The sequence below is a fragment of the Desarmillaria tabescens genome (genome assembly GCF_030435595.1).
Source record: "Desarmillaria tabescens strain CCBAS 213 chromosome Unknown EV420scaffold_36, whole genome shotgun sequence".
Lineage (NCBI taxonomy): Eukaryota > Fungi > Basidiomycota > Agaricomycetes > Agaricales > Physalacriaceae > Desarmillaria > Desarmillaria tabescens.
The window spans coordinates 318,139-334,668 of record NW_026848335.1 but is presented as its reverse complement, the minus strand read 5'-3'; the positions used below and the strand labels follow the sequence as shown (position 1 = coordinate 334,668).

At 47.8% G+C, this 16,530-nt stretch overlaps 6 protein-coding genes across 6 annotated transcripts; 3 read left to right on the top strand and 3 right to left on the bottom strand.

Moving 5' to 3' along the window:
- Positions 1–2,875: 2,875 nt before the first annotated feature.
- Positions 2,876–3,389, bottom strand: EV420DRAFT_1274829 (uncharacterized protein; the record flags this gene model as incomplete). The annotated part of the gene is made up of 2 exons (XM_060467867.1): positions 2,876–3,123; positions 3,185–3,389. The coding sequence occupies 2 exons, from the start codon at positions 3,387–3,389 to the stop codon at positions 2,876–2,878; spliced, it is 453 nt and encodes a 150-aa protein (XP_060327272.1).
- Positions 3,390–4,427: 1,038 nt separating this feature from the next.
- EV420DRAFT_1766773 (aryl-alcohol oxidase precursor) lies at positions 4,428–7,163 on the top strand (the record flags this gene model as incomplete). The annotated part of the gene is made up of 14 exons (XM_060480893.1): positions 4,428–4,467; positions 4,520–4,639; positions 4,692–4,773; positions 4,827–4,987; positions 5,035–5,110; positions 5,164–5,194; positions 5,246–5,450; positions 5,508–5,690; positions 5,742–6,157; positions 6,208–6,280; positions 6,332–6,412; positions 6,460–6,588; positions 6,647–6,684; positions 6,732–7,163. The coding sequence occupies 14 exons, from the start codon at positions 4,428–4,430 to the stop codon at positions 6,813–6,815; spliced, it is 1,719 nt and encodes a 572-aa protein (XP_060327271.1). The 3' UTR covers positions 6,816–7,163.
- Positions 7,164–8,347: 1,184 nt separating this feature from the next.
- Positions 8,348–9,213, top strand: EV420DRAFT_1563328 (uncharacterized protein). The gene is made up of 4 exons (XM_060473931.1): positions 8,348–8,563; positions 8,618–8,656; positions 8,707–9,141; positions 9,196–9,213. Exons 1-3 carry the CDS (start codon positions 8,386–8,388, stop codon positions 9,069–9,071), a joined length of 582 nt encoding a protein of 193 aa, XP_060327270.1. The 5' UTR covers positions 8,348–8,385; the 3' UTR covers positions 9,072–9,141; positions 9,196–9,213.
- Positions 9,214–10,064: 851 nt separating this feature from the next.
- EV420DRAFT_752914 (aryl-alcohol oxidase) lies at positions 10,065–12,909 on the top strand. Its single transcript, XM_060483348.1, has 11 exons — positions 10,065–10,516; positions 10,573–10,654; positions 10,710–10,870; positions 10,930–11,005; positions 11,055–11,085; positions 11,140–11,344; positions 11,397–11,579; positions 11,631–12,043; positions 12,100–12,172; positions 12,220–12,569; positions 12,633–12,909. Exons 1-11 carry the CDS (start codon positions 10,399–10,401, stop codon positions 12,717–12,719), a joined length of 1,779 nt encoding a protein of 592 aa, XP_060327269.1. The 5' UTR covers positions 10,065–10,398; the 3' UTR covers positions 12,720–12,909.
- EV420DRAFT_1563315 (uncharacterized protein) lies at positions 12,857–13,521 on the bottom strand. Its single transcript, XM_060473930.1, has 4 exons — positions 13,490–13,521; positions 13,124–13,429; positions 13,017–13,074; positions 12,857–12,967 (listed from the first exon to the last, which is right to left on the bottom strand). Exons 1-4 carry the CDS (start codon positions 13,493–13,495, stop codon positions 12,924–12,926), a joined length of 414 nt encoding a protein of 137 aa, XP_060327268.1. The 5' UTR covers positions 13,496–13,521; the 3' UTR covers positions 12,857–12,923.
- Positions 13,522–13,588: 67 nt separating this feature from the next.
- Positions 13,589–16,080, bottom strand: EV420DRAFT_1706059 (alcohol oxidase; the record flags this gene model as incomplete). The annotated part of the gene is made up of 9 exons (XM_060479548.1): positions 13,589–13,893; positions 13,929–14,360; positions 14,397–14,574; positions 14,629–14,707; positions 14,757–15,119; positions 15,190–15,217; positions 15,274–15,666; positions 15,715–15,777; positions 16,053–16,080. The coding sequence occupies 9 exons, from the start codon at positions 16,078–16,080 to the stop codon at positions 13,814–13,816; spliced, it is 1,644 nt and encodes a 547-aa protein (XP_060327267.1). The 3' UTR covers positions 13,589–13,813.
- Between the last annotated feature and the right edge of the window lie 450 nt (positions 16,081–16,530).

The window sequence follows — 16,530 nt, the reverse complement described above, 5'->3', positions numbered from 1 at the left end:
AGACGCTGCTGGAGGTGTTTATTTCAGCTGATATATGATATTCATGACCTAACATGGCCCAAAGAGCGCCGGAAAAGCGGTCAAAACGATGTCGAAGGCTCAAAACGCCAATGGCATGCTTCCGGATATCGGCAGGATTAGTGAGAATTGAGTTACCGGCTGTAAAAATATTTGGTCGAGTTCGACGGATCCAAAATTGGAGGTGTCTGTCATGTACAGTAGGACAGCGTTGTCGCTAGCAGACAAAAATTGTATACTATCAGCATTTAAATCGAGGATGAGAGGACTAAGTAGGCGGAAAGCTCGCAACTGGCAGATGACTCCGACACGGAGTGATTACATAATGTTTCCTTTGTGGGTATGTTTTTTCCACGGAGGGCGGTCGGGTCGGTCCATCGAGGCCTTAAAAAATTTTTCGACCCGATATGATTTTTTCGGTTTTCGCGACCCCCTTGCTTGAGTTAATTTACGATTTAATTAAATATTAAATTGAAAACTCAAGAAAGCGGTTCACGTGCTCGCGTTCATCGGAAGTGACCGCCACACCATTTGAGTTAAAAGCAGTCTGCCATCATGTCCGTTTAAAAAAATGGTTCTCAGAGGGTAACCGAAACCCGCCACTGTTTTGCTGATTGCTTATACTCCACTCGTTCCTGTTGTCAATGCTAGGTATCTATTCGTTGGGCTTTCCGGGTATTTTGACAACGGCCTACTTGTATTCTCAGTTCCCTGCTCCTTGGACTCGATCTCTTTCATTTGTATGTAGTTTTGACAGTGAAATTTGAGATAACGTCCGTTCTAGTCCAGCTGACACCCACACTGATTCCATTTTCCTGTTCTGGGAACTTCTGACATGTAAGCAACCTACAGTTCGTGCAGCCGGGGTCGTCATGAGTAGGCCACATCCGTTTCACCCCTTGGGAACCTCGATCGTTGCGACGTACTTTGTTCCATACCTTTCGTCCTCAATATTGGTCCCGGAGTCGCTTGCTTATATACCCATTGTATCTTGATCTAGACTTGCCAACACGTGTTGCCTCGTGTGGTTGGGCTTTCTTGTGCGCGTCTCCCTCATTGTCTGATTCCTGGTTTATTAGCATTCTTGCTTCGTCTTTGGTCATTCTTGGGGTCATCCTCGCTCTTTGTCGCAGTGATATACCGATTTTCTGAAGTATCCTTCATATTGTATACTACTTGCGTCGAATCCCGTCACAAGGATCGTTATTATGACTGATCAAGGCGTCCTCCTGTAGGGAACTCTCGACATTAGCTTTATCCAGACGGGTCCAAGTAGGTGAGTTGTGCTACCTCGTCTTTCTTCTGCTTTTCCAACCTCACATTTTCCAGATTTGTGTCTGAGTATTTAAATGTATTGGCTTACCAGTGCTCTTAACACCGTCCTTCTCCAAGACGAGATTAGTGATGACAATGGTAGAGGTAAGTCTTTGAATCTTCCCTAACTATTGTACTGAACGCGAATACTCGTCGCCTTCATTTGACTAGTATTATGAAGCCAATCCAGTGTATTCATCTCGAACATCTCCCATGATCCTTGCGTGCACGACGACCAGTTCCGGGAAACTACCCCGCTTACTACCTCCCCACACTGTGACATGCCAAGAAATCCTCAGCCTCTTCGACCATGCATCGTGGTGGTCACCGACAGCATCCTATCCGACTAGCTACAGCATTTATCTGTCAAGCGCATTGAGCTCCTACGCACACGGCATACCGACATCGGAGCCTGTAGTCTTACCTGCCTAAATGGCGAAGACTATAAGATAGGCTGTCATAAGGGGCTAGAGATGGTCTCATAATGCCTCTCCGCGTCTGAAGATTGATACAAAGAATATACTCCACGAAGGAATTTATTTTATCCGTTACGGTGCAATCACTAATCGTCTTGATGTTCCACACACACATAGATTCCTAAATGTCGAATAAATAATTTAGTGCGGTCTAGTTATGTCCGTACAAATGAATGAATGCAAATAAAGGGCATGAACACGAAAGCTCCTGTAGTAACGAATCACCCTAGAAAAATAACATAATCGGCTGTACAACAGCAAGAACACGAAGCAAGCCATCAGCTCGTGTCTCATGACCAATCACCAAAACACAAAGGGCGTCAACCCTAATTTTCAGAATATGCAGGTGGAGGGAGCGTTTCCGCGACGATCTTGCTCTGTGCTCTCTTCTCATCTGCGTAGCGTTGTGACGATGGTGAGGACGTCGATATTGTGCTGCCCCCAGCAACAGGTTCTGTCGCCATTCCAGTTCCTAATCCCGCAAAATTAACATCGCCTGTTGATGCGGCATACAGGGACTCGTGGTAGGGATTGAAAGGAGTGTCCTCATGACCAGGATTGGCCACCATCAACGGGTGCGAAGACGACGCCACCGCACTAGAGACGGACATGCTGCCGGCATGTCCTCTGGAATTCGCGGCGGCCAACAGTGGAAACGTGGAAGACACCGCTGTCACTGGTAGAGATCCAGGGAGTCCGCTGAGGCTGTTGTTAGAGACATGCGAGTATCTGTACTCTTGGGACATCGTGGGTGGGGAGAAAGGTGTGGAGAATGGCCCCGACGCAGTATCAATCCATGGCTTGTCGAGCGCGGAATTGGATGTTTTTCGGCGCCGCCGATAACAGAAGAAGAATATACCAATGGCCGTCAACAAGGTGACGGCACCGAGTGAAGCGCCGAGGGCGATACCCAAGACATTGGTCCCCGAGCCGCTACTACTGCTACCGGTTGCTGTTGTAGAAGCAGACGCAGAAGCGGTGGAAGACGTGGCAGTTTCAGAGCCATTATCGACGGTGTAGCTATCTAAGCGCTTAGTAAAACTTTAGGCAAGAAATTACAAGTCCACTCACATAAATCCATCCACAACTACCCAGTTACCTGAAGGCGCCATCGAGACAACGACTTCATGGGAAGAGTTGGACAGTCCAGTCTTGCTCCACCGTACACCATACGGTGATGATTCTGACCCACCAGAATCGGTCGTTGAAGCGACGGGATCCGTGAGGTTGAGGGTTGTCTCGTCCCCGCCGTCGATTGTAATCGTCGAATTAACCCAATACGGCCATAAAGGGGAAAGATAGTATACAGCAACACCTTTTGAAAGAGAAAATACGCGTTAGAAACCGAGGTGAAATTAGGCGCTGGCGTAACGCACCGGTAAACGTGAATGTAGCGGTAGCTGAGTTCTGGCTACTCAATGTATGGCTACCATTATAGTCCAATGAGGAGGTATGGCTGCTGCTATTATCCCAGCTCCCCTTGTAGTTGATCATGCTGCTGGTATCGTCGATCGTTATATTCGTAAGGGCCCATGATAGAGATAAATAGAGACAGAAGGACAAGGGAAAAAAGCACTTCATCAGGAAGGCTGGCGAAAGTCAAGGCGCACTTGGACGTCAAAGGTCGTCGCGAGGACGAAAGGGTTTGAAGAAAAGGGAGGTTAGGCGGTGCTGTAACAAGTTTAGCCGAGGCGCCCTGGCAGGCCTTTGTTTAAATTGGTCCCATCACTTTAATACAGTCTATTTATCTCGCCGTCATAGGTGATACATCAAGCGAAATTTTGAGAACAGGACGTCGAGGGCTGTCGAGAGATATCGACAGCATCAGAAAAGCCGGAAATCCTACTTCCAGAGAACATTTCAATTGCTGTATGAAGTGGCTGACGAGGACAAATTCGTTTGATAAGTGTTTCATGCTTGGCATACATATAACGTGAGCAGTGAGCAGCCTGCAGGGAACACCAGGGTTAGACTAGATCAAACTTGATACAATTTGTGAATACCTGTCTCAGCCCTGGCTTTAAAAGGTTTCGATATCTACGCCAAGACGCACTAAACAGTGCCCTCAAGTACCCTAAAGCGGACGAGGTAAGATGGTGTAGCACCGTGACGTATGCAAATCGACAGTACTCCTCATGAAACACTGAAGATTGGTATTCATTCACTGCTGAAGCGTGGGAGCGGCCCCACGGTGGGTTGTCGGGTTCTACGGGCACTGATTGCTAATCACCTGCATGTGTATCCATGGAATCTCGGAACCGTACCTGGCATGCAGGGTGAGTGTGTAGTTGAAAGTTCGCAGTTGGAAATTCGGATCCCGGACCGTCGGCGGGGTTAGTTGTGGCGGAGCTTGCGGAGGCAGCGCACTAATGCCAGATCACACTTTTGATCGGAACTCAAGTTGGAAGAACGCGTCACCACCGGCTGAAACTCTGGCTTCAGCTCTCTGACTTGCACGAAAGATTTGTCTTTCACGGAAGGGGGTGTCAAATACTTGAATCTAAAAGAAGGTTCCTCTGGATTATTTTTGTTCCCCTGGGAGACTATATTTTTGGGCGTGCACTCGATGCTCTATTTTTAGCGTTCCGTCGGAATACCTCAGCGTTTTTTTCCCATAGGATGGTCACAGGCTCACTGTACAGGTCGAACTTCAAAGAGTGTGGGAGGGCATAAAAGCGTCTTCCCCAGAACTCAAGCATGGTCATTGCCAGGGATGCATCTGTTTTCGTCTCTTGTGCTCTTGTCGTTGGCTAGGGCAACCCTAGCAAGCATCTACAACAATGTCAACGAGTTGCCTCGGAACTTGATCTTTGACTTTATAGTGATAGGTGGTGCGCGTACTTAATTCTCCAGCTGGAAATCCCCTGACCTTACCTTGTCTAGGCGGAACTGCAGGGAATGTAGTCGCTAATCGACTGACTGAGAACCCATTCTTCTCCGTCCTTGTCCTGGAAGCCGGCCCTTCGTTCGTATTGCTTACTTACACCGATAGCATGACCAGCTCAAAGACAACTGCAGACCCGAAGGCCTGCTCAATCACACAGTACCATTTTTCAGTATCTTTCTTCGGGATCAGAGCCCTTTCGACTGGAATTACACGACCGTACCTCAGATCGGTTTTAATGGTCGCGCATTGCAGTATCCGAGGGGAAGAATTCTGGGCGGATGCTCCTCAATGAGTAAGTTGTCTTCGGCTTCAAGTCCGTCTGAACTCAGTTTGATTTAGACCGTTTGGCTTATGTACGAGGATCGTCCGAGGATTATGATCGATATGCGAATATCACGGGTGACCACGGTTGGTCGTAAGTTATTCCTTCCTCGTACACCGCGACTTTTGTGAAGCTACAGCTGGTAGATGGAACGAAATTCAACCCTATATCCGAAAAGTAAGTTAATAAATATCTAGACCTTTATAGTCCTCCCTTGATATGAAACAGAATGAACACTGGACCCCTCCTACTGATAATCACGACACATCCGGGCAATTTAACCCTGCAGTGCATGGCTTTCATGGAATAAATTCCGTTAGCCTAGCAGGTTTTCCTTCGCCTATCCAAGATCGCGTGATTCAAGTCACTAAAGAGCTATCGGATGAGTTCCCGTTCAATTTGGATTACAATTCGGGATTTCAGCTTGGTGTTGGTTTGTTAAATCTTCGTTCAAATATATACGGTTTACTTACCACTGAATCGGTCTTAGGCTGGGCACAGTCGACTATCAAGCATGGAAAACGCAGCAGCTCCTTCACCTCATACCTAGGACCAGCATTTATCGGACGCCCGAACCTTCACGTACTGCTTAACTCACAAGTGACCAGATTATTACAGACCAACTCCGAACCTGCAGAATTTCTTACGGTCGAATTTGCGCAGAGCAAAGATGGTACGTCGGTAAAATCATTTTTGGTCATTCCTAAGAAAAATGCATGGTTAGCTCCTCGTCAACAATTCATGGCCACCAAAGAAGTCATCATCTCCACCGGTTCCCTAGAAACTCCAAAACTTCTGTTGAATTCAGGCATTGGCGATCCAGAGCAGCTGTCACAGTTTGGCATTAAGCCCCTTGTCAGTATTCCTGATGTCGGAAAGAATCTCTCTATTCAGCCTATGCTCACCCTTTCTTATTTCGTCAATTCTACGAATACCTTTGATGATATTATTCGCGATCTCACCCTCAGAGGCGAACTTATCCGTCAATGGAACGAGACAGATGGTGGTGGAATTCTGGGAAACGGAGTGTATGGCACACATCAGGTCTTCACGCGACTTTCGAAGAATTCAACTGCCTTTAAAGCGTCTCCTGATCCAGCTGCAGGGCCTAATACGGCACACATTCAGTCTGGTACACAGGTAGGCCCTGATTCTGTCGGTGTGAACTAATTAACTCATGAATACTGAAGAACGGCAATATTTCTCCTCCCCCCGAAGGTCATTTCATGACCATAAGTCTCAGTCTTAACACTCCCACTTCGAGTAAGCACTACGTATATGTCGTACATTTGGCTAACTAGCATACGCATCCAGGAGGGAGTATTCAACTCAACACCACTGACGCTTTTGATCAGCCTCTGATTGACTTGGGCTGCCTTACCACCGATTTTCGACGTGCTGGCTCTCAAGGACGCTATCGGGATCGCTCAGCGCTTCGTTAGCGCACGCGCATGGGACTGGATACATACTCGGGCCGCTCAGCAATATCACCACCAGTTCGACTGATGCGGAGCTAGAGGCCTTCATTCGGGCTAATGCAGCTCCTAACGGCCATATCGTTGCGACAGCTAGTATGTCGCCACAGGGAGCGCAACATGGAGTGGTAGATCCCTGATTTGAGAGTAAAAGGCATTGAAAGGCTTCGCGTTGTAGATGCATCTATTTTGGTGAGGCGCATTCTGAGGTTGATCATTTCAAATCTGACGACTTCCAGCCATTTGTTCCCTCTGCTAATACGCAGTTTGCGGTGTATATTATCGGCGAGAGATGTGCGGACTTGATCAAAGCTGCGTGGTAACTGGCTGGGTTTATTCGGCTGCAACTTGGACGGTCAAGAATTTACTCTTTCTGCCCGTAAATTTCAAGGTCCCATATGTCAAAGCATTTCCTAGTCTCGTACGCATCACCGTTTTCGTGCAATTGCAAGTAACCATTGTGTTTGCCTGCGGCACGACAGACCGCCATGATTCCGCTTTTTTATGTAAGATTTTCCGGATCTCTTCGAACTATATTCTCTTTCAAAAGCGACAAGCAATTTTGGCGGTGTGTTCAGATCTGGATCTGCAGCAAAACTGAAGCACTGCAACCCTGACCTGTTTGTGGCATCTGACATCCTTTTCGGACCCCTCAAGGCCGTCAGGGCGAGGACTAATGATGCTTGCAGGGAAATGTCTTCACGCTCACCAGATCTCGAAAGCCTGATAGGTTCCGCAAGAAATAATGCCCACATCTGTCCTTCCATGTTATCTGTGGCATCTAAGCATTTTAGAACACTCAAAGTTCCAGATCGCCTTCAACGCATTTCTCTTGACGCCCCCACTTCTACCGCTCTCACTATGGTTAATTGCATCGACGCGCTTCGTTGTGCTATGGAAATGTCCCGCGTACATCCCAGCATGAACTTTCCGCGCGAGTCATGAATCACTGGTCGACAGCATGGAGATGGACCTCATGGTTCACGGACTAAGTCACGGAAACGGAACCTACCACAAACCAAGGCCTTGATTTCCGTCAACGGGTGCTAGAGGTCCTATCAGGTTTCCTCTGTGTCTCATATTTTTTGACGTCCAAATCTCCATTCAGAGGCGTCATTCTTATCAGCCTGGATTTCCTTCTACGGCAGTTCGCATCTGGGCACAATGTGTACGCAACGATGACTCGGAAAATGCATTAAAGTCATCGGCAGAGATTTTGATGGCATTTATTGTAATCCAAGATCCAAATGATGCACGGTTCAAAGACATTCACAGAGACGTAGCTGGCTGTATTGAAGAAATCCCGGATTTGGCCAAAATGTGTGCCACTTGGCCCAAGTATCTCAACATAGCTGCGATGGGCGAGAAATTCCATCCTTCATCGATCACTGGCGTGCTTTGCCTTCTCGCTCACTGTGTGCGTTGCCAAAGTCCGCAGTTTACATGCTCTCTTGTGGCGTGTCACATCGTATCACTCGTTGTCTTCATTTTGGCACGACTTGCGTCCTCCATAACTGAACCTACGAATGTGGATCATTCTGAAGGTGACAAACAGCCGGATCCACACTTAATCTGCTCCGTGGAGTGTCTCACCTTCTTGGAAGCGATAACTACAGATCGAGGACTTCCCTCCATTATAGACGTACTTCAAGGCCGTATCATCCTTTCCATCCTCAAAATCGCAAAGCGCCTCACCTTTGATTTGATGCACATTTGGCCCCCAAAATTGAGGGGCTCTGCTCCTGGTTCATGGATAGGATTACCACATTCACCATGTATCGCATCGTCTTACGTTTGGTCCTGAAGTCCAGTCGAACCGCCGAAAGCAAGGTCTCTCCGAGGCGTTACGAGGGCGCTCTAGTCCGGTCCTCGATTCTTGGACACGTTTAATTGATGCCGCTACAGAAAACCAGGCTCTCAAGGAAGAATACTATTGTCTCCAACAGGTTCTGTGTATCCATCTCCAGGTATAGTCTTTACTATCTTTTCGTCTGGCTTTTGTCGATGCATCGATATTTTCGATGCCCTGATCCCCAAATCCTTCCAAAAACTGCGAAACGATGTGGGGGATGCCTGATTGGTTACTATTGCTCGTAGGAATGTCAACGGCGAGACTGGAAAACTCGCAAACTATTTTGTGAAGGGAGGACATTAGACAGGAAAGGTAAGTATGTAGTCTGATTGTCAAGGCTTCGTTGCTCAAACAGCATACAGACGGATACCCCTGCGCGATTTCCATGTTAGAACGCAGTTTCGCCGACTGGATCGTGGGACTCGATTTTGCATCATTTTTGGAGGAGACCGCAGATCGGCGGGCGGAACTTGAGAGGAAACGCACAGTGGGACAGACATATCCTATCTTCATAGAGCTCGATTATACCGCTTATCCTCCCACGGTCACTGAAGTGCTTCTAGGTGATGATGCGCTTACCACAGAGCGTGAATTAACCCATGATCCTGAGGCGACGCGGAAATTCAAGAGCAGAAATGGGAAACTTGATGAAGTATTCTTCTTTGCTGCGCTACCCGGCGGGAAACATATGAATGAGAGAGTGTATGCTGCTGTTGATTTGGACTAGATGACATTTTCCATTCAGAACGGAGACGAATGGTGCCCAATGTGGATTAAGGTGCATGAAGAAAACAAGTGTACGTCGCTCAACAGTATCTCAGCTGTTCTTGGCGTTCTCATATTTTCATCAGCAGAACATTCTTTTTATATATACCTAATCCGTAACAGATAGGCGGCAATTTTCAATGCACGGCTCAGATTGACATGATTATGGCGTGTCAAGCCTTAGTGCGGGATTGTGCCTCGAAGTCTCTTCTTCCTGGCCTGCTGACGAGTGATGCCCCGAACCGGAATACAAAGGGAAAACTAATTTGCACCTACCATTAATGATTAATCTCGAATACGTTTGCCTCGGTGCCGTACAGTGAGACGTGGATAGGCGCAGAGGCTGGCAGTCAGTACAGACTCGGCTAGGGAATATTTCAACCAGAACATTGAGAGCCTTGATTCTTACAGCATCTACTGCTCTCAGGAAGATTTTGTCCCTCACCTCACCCCATTTGTCGTGGATTGAGCTACTAGGCGCTGTATAACTGACGGAACTGCCGGCAGCTACAAGGTCGGCTTTTGCCGGGGCCGCTCTCCTTTTGACTGCTATGTCGAAGTTCTTATGTCTGACAGTCACCATTTACCAGGTGCAAGCACGTACATGTGACACTTCATGAATGCTACTCTAGCTTTCGATTGGGTGAAAGGTCCGGCTTCTCTTCAACAATTAGACGAAATGGTGTATTGGAAGATACTATTGGTTAGAACTCTCGAACCTGGTTTGTCCCTGAACCTTGCTGACATTTGCATCTCTTTCTATATTCTAATCTCCGTTCCAGACGAGTCTTAACAAACCTGCCTTAGTAGCTACCTCGTACGCGACAAATGCTGCGCGCCTTTCGAAGTTGCCTCTCTGTTACCGGGAACCGTCCCAGTACAATTCATTTCCATCACATCATTTCAGCTCATTAGCGCATGTGGAGCTCATGATATGTCCCACTGATTGGCGTAATATCCGACGTTTGGATGTGTTGTACCTCAAACTATTCCTTTCATGATCGACTGGGGAGGCACATCGGTCGAAACTTCAACAGCGGTATCAATTTATAATCAAAGGGACATCCTAACTGATTACTGATATTTTTGGACACCTTTTCCTGGAGCCTTCTCTAACGAAGAGACCTGAGAAATTTCCTGTCAGGTGTACCAAATTCCTTCGGTCAGAATTCCCCGCTTCCGGTTTTCCCATAGGGCATGTCACAAGTTTGAAAGACGTACTTACGGGAACTTTCCTGTCTATAAAGCCGCGTTCACTGTCTCCAAAGTTACACAAAAACTTTGTCGAGATGAGTTTTTGGGAAGCATTATTGGTTCTGTGCCTTGCTAGGCCGAGCCTGTGCGCCATCTACAACAGCTTCGCAGAACTACCGCTGAACTTAACGTTTGACTTTGTCGTCGTCGGCGGTATGTACCCGCAATCTCTGTGCCTTCGGTAAAATCGTAACCTTTGCACCACTTAGGCGGAACTGCGGGGAACGCCGTTGCAAATCGTCTCACGGAAAATCCAACGTTTTCTGTTCTTGTCTTGGAGGCTGGACCATCGTGCGTCGTACTCATATACTTACCTAGTCATACCGCCTAACGATGGGTCGGTTAGACCTGAAGGTTTGGTTAACCACACAGTGCCATTCTTCAATGTTTTCCTCAGAGGTGAAAACCCTTGGGACTGGAATTATACAGCCATTCCTCAGGCGGGGTTGGATGGGCGCGCACTCCATTATCCTAGAGGAAGGATTCTTGGTGGCTGCTCCTCTATGAGTAAGTAGCTTTTAGCTGTCTTTGGCTGAATGCAACCAGGAGCACTTAGAACCATTTAGACGGAATGGCTTACCTTCGTGGTTCTTCTGAGGATTATGATCGCTATGCAAATGTGACGCAAGACCCAGGCTGGTCGTCAGCATTGACATATGCGTACGATGATTATCTGCTGATCGATCTGTAGATGGAGCGGGATCCAGCCATACATTCGTAAAGTGAGTAGAATTAATGATATAGACTTAACTATCTTAAGGACACTGATTACTTAGAATGAACATTGGACACCTCCGACTGATAATCACAATACAACCGGTCAATTCGACCCTGCTGTACATGGCTTTCATGGCATAAATGCTGTTAGCTTAGCAGGCTTCCCTTCTGCAATCCAAAACCGGGTTATACAAACAACTATGGAGCTGGCCAAAGAATTTCCTTTCAACCTTGACCATAATTCTGGATATCAACTCGGCGTCGGTACGTCGAATTCTCTCATTTCAGAGAAGGGGAATGCATAATTCGGCTGTAGGCTGGGAGCAATCAACCATAAAGCACGGTACACGAAGCAGCTCTTACACGTCATACTTAGGGCCAGAGTTTATCGGACGTCCGAACTTGCATGTCCTGCTGAATGCACAGGCAACCCGGTTAATACAGACCGCCTCAAATCCACCAGAGTTTCTCACAGTCGAATTTGCAGAAAGCCGAGATGGTGTGTATGATTTATATTTTTTGGTGTTATTTTGATAGACCCCTTCGTTAGCGCCGCGTCTGCAGGTGACAGCGTCCAAGGAAGTTATCGTCTCTACCGGTTCTTTGGAAACTCCAAAGCTGTTGCTCAATTCCGGCATCGGCAATGCAAGCGACCTCACAACTTTGGGTTTGGATACTCTGGTTGACCTCCCAGACGTCGGGAAGAATCTTTCTGTCATGATAATGCTCAATATTGCATATTTTGTGAACTCGACAGACACATTTGACGATGTCTTTCGCAATGTGACCCTCAGGGATGAGCTCCTTCTTCAGTGGAACGAGACAGGTGGTACTGGACTACTAGGTACAGGCTTCGGCAGCCATAGTATCTTCACAAGGCTTTCGAACAATTCAACAATATTCGGACACTCCCCCGATCCAGCTGCAGGACCTAATACAGCTCATATCCAATCCGGCACAAGCGTAAGCATTAAATCCGTTGTCAACCTGGTGTACGTGCTGAATCTGGCCCGTAAAAGAACGGTAACATCTCACCACCTCCGGAAGGACATTTTATGACCATGAGCGTTACTCTGAATACGCCCACTTCGAGTGCGTTGGTCCCGGTTGGCAGTTAAATTATCCTCACATCTACCCAGGAGGAAGTATCGAACTCAATACCACAGACGGGTTCGACCAGCCTCTGATTGATTTTGGCGCCCTTGCCACTGATTTTGACATATTCGCCCTCAAAGAAGGTATTAGAAGTGTCCAGCGATTTCTAAGTGTGCGCGCGTGGGACGGATATGTTCTTGGTTCGCTGAACAACATCACGACTAGCTCCACAGACGCTGAGCTGGAAGCCTTCATCCGCTCCAATGCTGCTCCAGATGGCCATATCGTTGCGACAGCCAGTATGTCACCGAAAGGAGCCACGCATGGTGTCGTTGATCCCGATTTGAGAGTGAAGGGGATCGTAAATCTTCGTGTTGTCGACGGGTCTATCTTGGTGAGACATTCTTTCTTTTGGGATTTTGGAATTATGCTTTCAGACTCACAGCTTCTTTCGCAGCCATTTGTTCCGTCTGCAAATACACAGTTCGCGGTATATATCGTGGCCGAGAGAGCTGCCGATTTAATCAAAGCGGCACATGAGTGATGACGCCGTAGTGAAAAGGTGAAGAGGGATCGGAATAAGGGAAGGCGCCAGGGCTCCGCCTGCGGCGAGACTCCTTTATCGATACGAATTTAATCGTGTTCTGTCGCTTACTCCGAGAATGGCATTCCAAGTAAAAGAGGATGGTATATGCAAGAGTCCCGTAAATGTACAAGATCGACTATTGATACAGATCGTATAGGCAGGCTATGTTGCGGGGTCATGCAGAACAGCCAGAAGATACCGGTCATCTGAATGACCGTTCAGCGAAGCCCATTATGAAACTGAGGTAAAGCTGACCTGGCGAGATCATTATTTCATGTCGTTTGGTTCGAAGTCTCAAGAACCGCACCTCATCCTAAATAAAAAGTCTATTTCGCATTTCACAGCAGAGAGGAAGTACTCACAGCATCTGAATCTCCGCCACTGATTTCTTCCAGTCCGACCTGTGCCGTCTCCACTATTCTGCTGATGACACCGGCGTATTTTCTCCCTTGCTCGCCATCGAAGACTACACCTGAATGGCGTATGATGCTTGTGGGATGACCTCTAGATAAGAGCATATATCCAAGGACAGATCTATGTGACGAGAGCAAGGCGAGAGTTTGCTCCAGCTCGGGCGACATAGAACTTGCGGCGCTGCTCGACGGCGATGACTCGATACCATTGGGCTGCGATACGAATGCTGTTCGTGTTGGGACTGTCTGTGTTGCCTAGATAAAAGTTCTGGTACGTACGTCAGTCGACTTTTGGCGGAGCGCAAGGGGACTGACCATCATCGAGGTTCGTGTTCAAGGGTGAACCTCTTAATTTGGTAATCCGCCGGGCCGCACTTTCGATGTTTTTTCCCAGGCTCACTACTTGCCTCAGATCAACACAATCTACGGAGATTCGGTCGTCCTGAAGGAAATTGTATAGAGGGAGAAAACCGCCACTACAGTGCTCGGAAATCGACAAGTGTCTGTACGCCAAAAATGCGCGTTCGGACTGAATTAATTAAATAATCATGTTCGTCCTTCAGAGCCCTCGATATGTTTTAAACTTTACAAACTCAAAGAAAAAATTGTGAAGAGAAGCAGGACATCGTATGTATTCGCTTATTTCGACTTGAATTGGGCGCTCCTAATTGACCACGCACACTTCTCTGCAATAGCGACGATAGGCGCCATCGGATGAGCTGCCGTGACATCAGGGAATAATCATCAACAACACCCAGATGCGTGCTATCAAATGGAGCCATCCAGCACGTAGAGCTGTAGTGGTACCCACTCCTTGCGTATGCCCGAATGTACGTCTCGATGTCAGCGTCTGGGTCTGAACTCGGACGATGGTATGTCTTGATAGGATATCCTTGCGCTTGGATCTGTTCGGCTAGGTTTAATGAAAGACGAACGCCTTTAGTCAAGATGGCTATGTCTTCGGGGTCGGAAAGCATCCCGAGGTCGCACTTTACTTTGTCATAAGGATCAGGAGAGTTCAGTCGGACGAAACCGGAAGACTTTGGCTGTAGAAGGCAGACCATGAAATTCATAACACCTTCCTTCACATGAACCGTCGTGGCATTGCGCGGCGGGTCCATGCCATATATCGGCATCGGCTTTATCTCGAGGTCGGGTCTATTTTTTGGAAGCGTCGCGTCAAGATCTCAGGGATCGGGAGCGATGATTTCCGTGTTTTCACTCAGAAATCTTGACGGCAGGAAAATAGCCTCATGCACAAAAGGGTCGCTGAAAACACCTTTCCTTGAAAGCAGGTATTTGAACAATTCGGCACATGCTCGCCATGGTTTCTCGAGGATGACGTGAATAGACTCGCCAAGTGGGATATTCCACATCACAGGCACGTCGACGTGGTCTTTCTGGAAGACGGAGGTCAGGTCCGCTTATGCATATCATGTAGCGAACACACTCACTAGATTGTTGCCCACACCGGGATTATCGAGGACGACTTCGATTCCATAGCTTTTGAGATGATTGGCTGGGCCAATGCCACTGCGATGGTATTCAGTGACAAACTATTTTAAAAGATGTAAAATAGTACCTGAGGAGAAGGAGTTGAGCTGATTCGAGGGCGCCACAAGACACAACAACTTCCTTCCTGGCCTTTGCAAAGTAGGAGACGCCAGTTCCATCTCGGTGCCCAAACTCAACGCCAGTAGCTCGTGGCCGCCCTTCAGAGTTGTGACTGAAGACTAGGCGCTCTGCAACCGTATCAGTGCAGATCTTGAGACGATCCTTGCGGGAACGAGCCAGAGGCGGCGGCAGAAAGGCGGAATAGGTTGAACAACGCCTCATGTTTTGATTTACGGTGATGTCGATTGGAGCACAGCTAATGGATGGCAACGAAGGATCGTTGCAATCAGGATAAAATGGGATTCCAAAGCTCTTTGCCGCCTCTTTAGCGCTACGCGATGTCAGTCACGCTATGTCTTCAAAAGAAAAGCACATACTGCGGAAGGATAGGTCAAGGTGACTGAGGAAAAGTCTGATTCACCCATGGACCTGAAAAGAGTTCACTCAAATAAGATTGTTATTAACGGAAACGAACATCCGCAAACCTTTCTTGCCTCGAAACTTCGAGTCGGGATGGCTAAGGGCTGCTTCGGATTTTACGAAGAATGGAAGCATCTTCTCGTAGCTCCAATCTGGGTGCCCCATATCCCGCCAGCGATTAAAGTCGGCGGCAACGTCACGAGTATAAGCCATGCCGTTCACTCGTGAGGTACCTCCTAATGCTTGGCCCCGCATCAGAGCAATAACGCGGTCGTCTGCATGTTTTTGTGGCTCGGAGTCCAAAGGCTTGGCTATGCCATCTTTCTTGAATATGTTTGAAGATATGAGGGGTACTGTATTGGCCCAAGTATCGGCGACGCCTCCTCGCTCGATCAGGAGGACGGTAACATTTGGATCCTCGCTGAGTCGAGATGCGAGGCAGCAACCTGCTGTACCACCTGCTTGACATGATAGGCTGGAATATCACCATGGAATGTAAAGCTTACCACCGACAATGATATAGTCATATGTGGGTGCCGCAGAGCGGGATACGTCCCCCAGCTCAATTCCTACATCTGAAGGGCAGAGAGCAGGGTACGACGACGAAAAGGGCCACGTAGTGGCCCAGTTAACGGTTCGGAGAGCAAGGTAATGATACCACCCGGGTATGATTATATATTGGGATCAGGCTGCGTTCTGATGACTCCATTTTATCGAGAAGCGCTTTGAACCCACGCCCGTCGGACACTGAATCGCTTGCTTTCTTGAACAATCAGGAAATGAATCGAGCGTGATACCGAGGAGACCACCGAGGTGGGCGGCCTGATCAAAAATGGTAGCAGACCAGAGCAGATCCGGATACTTCCGAGCATTTCACTTCTCACTCTTACTTCTCTGTTTTTTTTTGCGGTTTAGCTACTTTGGTGACCCCATAACTCACGAGTCTTGGTGTGCGTTGCACTAGTGTGTCTTGCGCTTATGAGGCTCTAATGTCGCTTCGGACCATGAGGCCATGTTTTCATTACCACTCAAAGACCAACATGATCATCATTGATCAAGCGCTGGCTGCAATGTGGGATGCGAAACACCGTCACCGTAGCTTTGGATCCATTTTTCAGTGATTATGACTTGCGCCCGACTTCTTTTGAGAATTATTCTGTGATGAAATGATTGCCGATGCCTACTATCTGCATAACGGCGAGTCCTGGTGTTTTCAGGATCTTTCGGGAATCGGGATCAAAGTGCCATATGTCTTAGGGTGAGGATCTCAGCCATTGTTGTCCATTTACAAAAAACTGAACGGCAGAGTCGTGGGGCATCTG

Coding starts and splice junctions, on each gene's coding strand:
- EV420DRAFT_1563328 (XM_060473931.1), top strand. CDS start 8,386: ATGCCGCTACAGAAAACCAGGCTCTCAAGGAAGAATACTATTGTCTCC. Junction 8,564..8,617: donor TGCGAAACGATGTGGGGGAT/GCCTGATTGGTT, acceptor ACTGGAAAACTC/GCAAACTATTTTGTGAAGGG. Junction 8,657..8,706: donor GAGGACATTAGACAGGAAAG/GTAAGTATGTAG, acceptor AACAGCATACAG/ACGGATACCCCTGCGCGATT.
- EV420DRAFT_1563315 (XM_060473930.1), bottom strand. Junction 13,075..13,123: donor GTGGCGGAGATTCAGATGCT/GTGAGTACTTCC, acceptor CTTTTTATTTAG/GATGAGGTGCGGTTCTTGAG. Junction 12,968..13,016: donor TGAAATAATGATCTCGCCAG/GTCAGCTTTACC, acceptor ACGGTCATTCAG/ATGACCGGTATCTTCTGGCT.
- EV420DRAFT_752914 (XM_060483348.1), top strand. CDS start 10,399: ATGAGTTTTTGGGAAGCATTATTGGTTCTGTGCCTTGCTAGGCCGAGC. Junction 10,871..10,929: donor TGGTGGCTGCTCCTCTATGA/GTAAGTAGCTTT, acceptor AGAACCATTTAG/ACGGAATGGCTTACCTTCGT. Junction 11,580..11,630: donor ATTTGCAGAAAGCCGAGATG/GTGTGTATGATT, acceptor CCCCTTCGTTAG/CGCCGCGTCTGCAGGTGACA.